At 54.6% G+C, this 6,327-nt stretch overlaps 1 protein-coding gene across 1 annotated transcript; it reads left to right on the forward strand.

Annotated features, from left to right (window-relative positions):
• Nucleotides 1-643: 643 nt before the first annotated feature.
• Nucleotides 644-1,521, forward strand: LOC311428484 (uncharacterized protein; the record flags this gene model as incomplete). The annotated part of the gene is given in 3 exon segments (XM_084539915.1): nt 644-1,405; nt 1,407-1,445; nt 1,447-1,521. Coding segments are annotated over 3 exon segments (876 nt in total), but the record flags the coding sequence as incomplete, so codon positions are not given.
• Nucleotides 1,522-6,327: the final 4,806 nt, after the last annotated feature.

Here is a 6,327-nt window from a genome sequence, read left to right on the forward strand (position 1 = left end):
TGTCCAGTGTCACGAACAGAACTAATGATCAGCACTGAGCATATCACTCTGATGCAGGTTGGTGCCTCAAGGAGAACTTGTGTTCCTTTATAGAATGTTTTTCCATTTTTCTCCACTGTCTGGAGAAACACTGGCTGTTCCCCGCTCGCCCCTATGCCTTTTTTCTCAGAGCAGCAGGTGGAAGGAGACAGATGCGTTTGCTTTTTTAGTGCAATGGCTTCAGAAGCAAGAGGGGAAAAAGCACTTTCTCTGGGAGCTGAAGAAGGTGTCCTAATCACAGGAGAGGTTTCTAAATGGCATATCTTTGCGAGCGTTCCTGTAGTCCGGAGGTTTTTGTTTGTTTGTTTGCCTTTGGAAGGTTTTACTCTTAATATTCACATCCTTCAGCAGAAGTGAGAAATGGGTTTTTATTTTATGCAGTGTTGCGGAACCTCCGAAATCTCCTGGGAATGATGAATACCTCGCCCAGTACCAATGTGATGACCGTGGAGACAAGGAGAAAGCAAGAAGATCAAAAGAACATGACCTCATTTCAAAAGAAAATGTTTTGTCCGGCAAAGAGTCTTGTGAGCCTGGTGAGAAATTGCGGCAAACTTCCTCTCTCAAGTCTGACACTGAATGTAGCTCTAACAATCTTTCTTCCTTAGCTATTGCAGATAGACGCCAAGATACAAAGGACAAGACTAAAACCACTGAGAAAGAGCATTACCGAAGCAAGAGGGAACATGCTCCTAGTGAAGAGAAGGAGAGTCAAAAAGCAGGTCCTTCCAGCAAGAGGAGGTGTTCTCAGAGCGTGGAATTTGTTGAGCAAAAGAGTCACAAGCAGGAGTACTGGGAGGGAAGCAGGTACAGATCTTTCCCTCGTGAAAGAAACAGCCCTGAGAATGGCAGAAGAGCAGTCAAATATTCAAAGTACAGATCTGGCAGCGGAGGAAGATCAGAACAAGGTAGCAATAGGTACTACCGATCCAAAGGGGAAAGAAGTTGGAGCAGAGAAAGATACTATCGAGACGAAGCACGGAGATGGGAAAGATGTGGCTATTACAAGGATTACTATTCACCTCATGCGACAGGAGACAGTAGAAAGAGAAAGTTCTCTCACGGCGATTCAGCCTTTGACAGATCGACTGCAACTTACTACAGCAGGTCACATAAGCATTATCATTACAAAAGCAGATGGCCTCACGGTTCCCTCTTGAGAGAGGAAGATGTACGTCGCTTTAGCACACCCCGAGCAGACTTGCATCGTTGCTCGGTACCTCAGCAACATTCCGGAAGACATTCTCGTGAAAGACATGCGCTTCCACCTGTGTCAGCTCATTTGGAGAACTGTCGCCAGAAAAATGAAACAGAAGGAAACAGAAAAAGAAAATATACCCGTGCAGAAGGTAGTGAAAGTGAAATAGAAAGACAGAAAGATAGAAAAGGAGCTTGTAGGTGGTGAAAAAAATGCAAAAATATCACAAGTTCTGGAAGAAAAAGAAGTCTAAGGATAAACATGGAGAGAAGGATTCCAAGTAAGCAAGGATTCCGGCATACTCCGCATTTTTTATCCTAATTCTTTTCTGGGTGCTTCTCATGTCTTCCTTTTTTTTTTTTTTTTTTTTTTTTTTTTTCTGGTAGTTTCTAAGTTCTTTAGATAGCACCAGCTGGCTGGGGATCATGTTGTTAGGTTGATCAGTGAAGACAGGAAAGCTCTTGCTGAATTGTGTCAGAGCACTAGCTTTGGACCACATAGTTCGAATCACATCCGTACACCATTCCAGATTAGGTTAAAAGATTTTTTCTGCTTGCACGTATTCCAGAGCTAGCCGTTGTTAATGATCTGTGTACAAACCAGGACCTATGGTCCTTCAATCTGACGGCTTAAGTTTGCTGCATCTAAAGTAAGTTGCGTGTGCACAAAGCACCACAAAATAGCTGACATGCTGCAAATCATCACCTGTGGTAAAATAAATCAGGTTTCATATAGGCAACAAGTGCCACATCTTTTTTTCCCTTTTTAACTTGCATGTTTCTTTCAGACTTCATGATTTGTGTTTCTGTGCGCTCTGCTTTGACAATGCCAATCGCAAGCGTAAGAAAAAGAAGAAAAAGGAGAAACACCAGGAAAGCGAAAGGCTCCTTGGAACACTTAGATCCTCGTTTCCAGAAGATAACGCGGGAGAAGAAGGAAGAATCCCATCCTCCAGATGGCTCTTCATGTCAGTAATGCAGAAGTGAGAGCAGTAAACAACCTTACAAGGAAGGGAAGACTTCCAGTGCAGGCGAAAGCAAGAAATACTGCTCCATCGCATCCAACGACTATACTAAAGGTAAGCGGCCACAGCGTGTGTGAGGAATTCCTTTTATATTAATCTCGAGATTATTTCAAACAGTCTTGAAGTGCTTGATGACTTAACAGTCTGCAGATTTATTATCAAATCAAAAAAAAAACCCACTTGGTAGACTATTTTTTTCCCAGTTTTGAATGGCCACTAGGAAAGAAGGCCTGAAATAAAGAGGTTAAAGGAAAATGGTTTTCATTTGGTTTGATGATGAAGTGGCAAACAAGAGGAAGAGTTGCAAGCTCCCTTCTTAAATTCAGTCCAGCCAAGTAGGAAAAGTAAATGTGGACGGACAGCTGTATCTTGGCAAAGAAGATAGTAGGGAGCAAGGAGGTTTAGCAGTCAAGATGGAAGGTGATGCCATGAGGCTTAGAGGCTAGTAATGTTCTAATGAACATGGCCAAGTCTTGCGCTGGGCAGCCTGCTTGGGTCCAAAGCCTGCAGTCCTCCCCAAGATGTCGGCGAGGGGCTGGTGAGCCGTTGGGACGGAACCCCCGTTGCCCGGGTTCCCCAAGCAACCGCCCCACTCTCCAGCCACCATGGCAGGTCCAGCAGCCGGCTCCCGCTCCTCCCGGGGCTGCGGCCCTGCTGGCGAGCCCAGCGCCCCAGAGCTCAGCCCAGCGCCCTTTTTCCCACAGAGGGTTTCCCCAGACGGCTTCCGCGGCTTGCGCAGACGCAAAACTCCCCCTTCGTCGTCCCAGCCGTGCCGCCAACGGTGGCTGCCTGGCTGCTGCCCTCCCTCCCCGGAGCGACGACGCTGCCCTTGCAGCCCCCGCAGGTACCCACCCTCCCCTCCGCGCTGCCCCAGGCCACCGTCTGGCACGTGGTGCCGGGGGTCCAGGGGCAGGTGCTGCAGCTCCCCGCCGGGGTGCAGCTGCCACCTGGGGGGCACCTCCCAGCCCAGGGGCACCACCTGCAGCTTGGGCAGCTCCCCGCCGGGGGGCAGCTCCCCCACACCGCTCCTCCCTGTGCCCCCGTCCATCAGTGGGGACAGCCCATGGTGACGGGGACACTGGTACCCCACCATGCGCTGGGGCTGGGGCCCAGGGCCGTGCTCCATGGGGAGCTCCTGCACCCCGCAGGCACCTGCCTGTTGCAGGCCCCCGCCCAGCGCAACCCCCCGCCACCCCTCGTCCCGGGGCCTCCGCTGCGGGGGCAGGCGCTCCCCACGCCCCGCACCCTGAGCAGCAGCCGGGGGCAGCTGCCGGAGCCCTGCTTGCACGCCGTGGGGCTCAGCGAGGACCAGGGGCCCCCGCTGCCCGGCCCCACTGCCCCCAAGCCTGCCCAGGCTCCAAGGACCGCCAGCACCCAGACGGCGACGCCTGACGGTGAGTTTGGGGCTGGCACAGCCGGCCGCTGGGCGCCCCACACCCAGGGGCCATGGGAAAGCTGACATCGCCCGTCTTGGGGGATTTTCTTGCTTCGTCCTCAGCGGCGACAGCCCCGCAGGTGCCTGAGGAGCCCCCGCAGCTGCCCGAGCTGGGCCCTGATGCCTTTGCCGAGGCCTTTCCAGAGCTGGCAGGGGACAGCCAGCAGCTGCAGCACATGCAGGACGAGCTCCTGGCCGACCTGGACATCCCCATCCCCGGCATGGAGGAGCTGCTCAGCTGGCTCGATGCCGTGGAGCCCCAGGACGCCTTCCCCGATTTGCCCAGCAGTCCTGCCCTCAGCCGCTTCCTCTCGCAGCTGCCCGACCTCTGCGAGGACATCGAGAAGCCGAGCACGCAGGGACTGGAAGCCACAGGAGCCCTCGGTGAGGTCCCCTCAACCCCTGGGCTGCGCCCCGAGAAGCTTGAGGGTGGGCTGTCGCTGCAGTCCCCCGTCGTGCCAGCAGTGAGCCCCCCGCTCAGCCCTGCAGCCAGTCCCCTGCCCAGTGCGCTTAGGAGCCCCCTACCCAGTCCACCCCTGAGTCCCCCCAGGAGCCTCCCTGACACCCAGCTCCTCAGTGCCCTTAGTAGACCCCAGCCCCAACCCCCCCAGCGTTCCCTCAAGACCCGCCCCAACCCCAAGGTCCCCAGTGCCCTTAGTAGACCCCAGCCCAAATCCCCCCCGAGTTCTCCCAAGAAACGCCCCAACCCCAAGGTCCCCAGTGCCCTTAGTAGACCCCATCCCAAATCCCCCCCGAGTTCCCCCAAGAAACGCCCCAACCCCAAGGGCCGCACTGACCATAGGAGACCCCTGCCCAAACGCCCCCTGGGTCCCCTCAAGAGCCCCCCGCCTGCCCCTGCGTCCACCGGCACCAAGCGGGGGGCCAAGCGCCCTGCGCCCAGCAGCACCCCCGGGACAGCGCAGAGCTGCCAGCACAGGAGGCCGACGACAGAGAACCCCCCCGGCAAGGAGAGGAAGACGCTGCTGGGCCAGGCTGGCCAAGGCCGCAAGAGACCGTGCCAGGGGAAGACGGGTGGCAGCAGCACGGTGGCTGGCAGCAGCAGGGAAGCAGGCAGCAGCGGGCAGCAGCTGGCGATCAACAGCACCACGGCACCCAGCAAGAGAGCGCGAAGCCCGGGGGCTGCAGGGGGGCAAGGAGCAGCGGCGCCACCTCCCCGCAGAGCGCGGCTGCTGCCGGAGACTCCGAGTGGGGAGCCCCGTGCCGTGCGGCCCCAGGACAGGCTCTGTCCCCAGGCCAGCGGGGCCAGGACGCTGCAGCGCCAGCAGCCGGGGACAAAGACCCCCAGCGAGACTTTGCAGCCGCTGGGGGCCAGGGCCAAGGCGCTGGGGCCAGCGTGCCAGCTGGCCTGTGTGCAGCCGCAGCCCACCTCCAGCAGCCCCAGCAGCATGCCCAGCGCCCCGCCGACAGTGCCAGGCTCCAGCTACCCGTGACCGCTGCCCCCCGGCCCCCAGCTGGCGGCAAGGAAAGGGAGGTGCCAGCACCACCAGGCAGCACAGCATGAACAGGGGACGCTGCCATAGAGCCGGCGCCCAGAGCGCTGGGCCTGCCAGCCGCGTGAAGCACGTGCTCCAGCTTCAGCCACGCTCCTCAGCCCTTGCCCCTCTCGCTTGCCCTCTCCCCTCTCTCGTGCTGGAGCTAGGGGATGGGCTTGCCACTCACAGGGATGGCAACAGCGCCAATGGCAAATGCGCGCGCGCCTCACCCAGGAAGGTGGCAATGGCAAGCTGGGGAGATGCTGGCAGCAGCTGGGCTGGGAAAGCTTGGCCATGGCAACTGCTGCTTGGGACACCAAAGGGCTGAGAGACAAGACTTGCTTCTTCTTTCGGGGCATTGCTCTTCTTTCCTGCCTTCTGGATTAAATTCCTCTCCTTAGGTGGTCACTCAGCAAGGCCTCTGCCTGCAGAGCACTTCTTCTTGCACTGGCATGCCGAGGGGATAAGAACTGGGAGGTCTTTGGGATAGCAAATGATCAGTGGGATGGGAAGTGATGATGGGGATAGCAATTCATTGGAATGGGAAAAATGGGTTTTATTTGTATTAAATTTAAATTTTTAAATTTTCATTTAATTTATTGGTTTTCTTATTTATTTAATTAAATCCACTTTATTGACTGTGTTGTACAGTATGGCATTGTTTTATTATTATAAAATTATAAGTATTTAATAGTATTAAATATTTTTATATATTAATATCTTATAAACTGTAAGTATCATTATTTATTATTTTGTTGGTTTTTATTCCTTTTCTACCCTATTAAACTCTCTTCATCACAACGCACTGGTTTGGACTTTATTTTTCCTTCCGAGTCATTCTGGATTCACTCCGGATGGGGGGACACTAGCGAACGCCTGTGTGCTTCAGATCCAAGGTCACCTTTGCCCTCATTCAAGATACATATTTGCATCTGTTGTTGTGAAACAAAATTAACAACAGGAACAATAAAGTTACCTACTTGCTAGCAGCAGCTCTACATTTGCTGGGGTCTGCTCTGTGCATTTTGAAGACCATTCCATGCTCTTCAGCCCCTTCAGGAGGAAATGTATGGTTCTAGGAAAATGCGTCTTGACCTGATGCAAAGCTGTGACGCAGCCTGCAGCTGCTGCAAGCCCT

This window comes from Aythya ferina (genome assembly GCF_964211825.1).
Source record: "Aythya ferina genome assembly, contig: HAP1_SCAFFOLD_86, whole genome shotgun sequence".
NCBI lineage: Eukaryota > Metazoa > Chordata > Aves > Anseriformes > Anatidae > Aythya > Aythya ferina.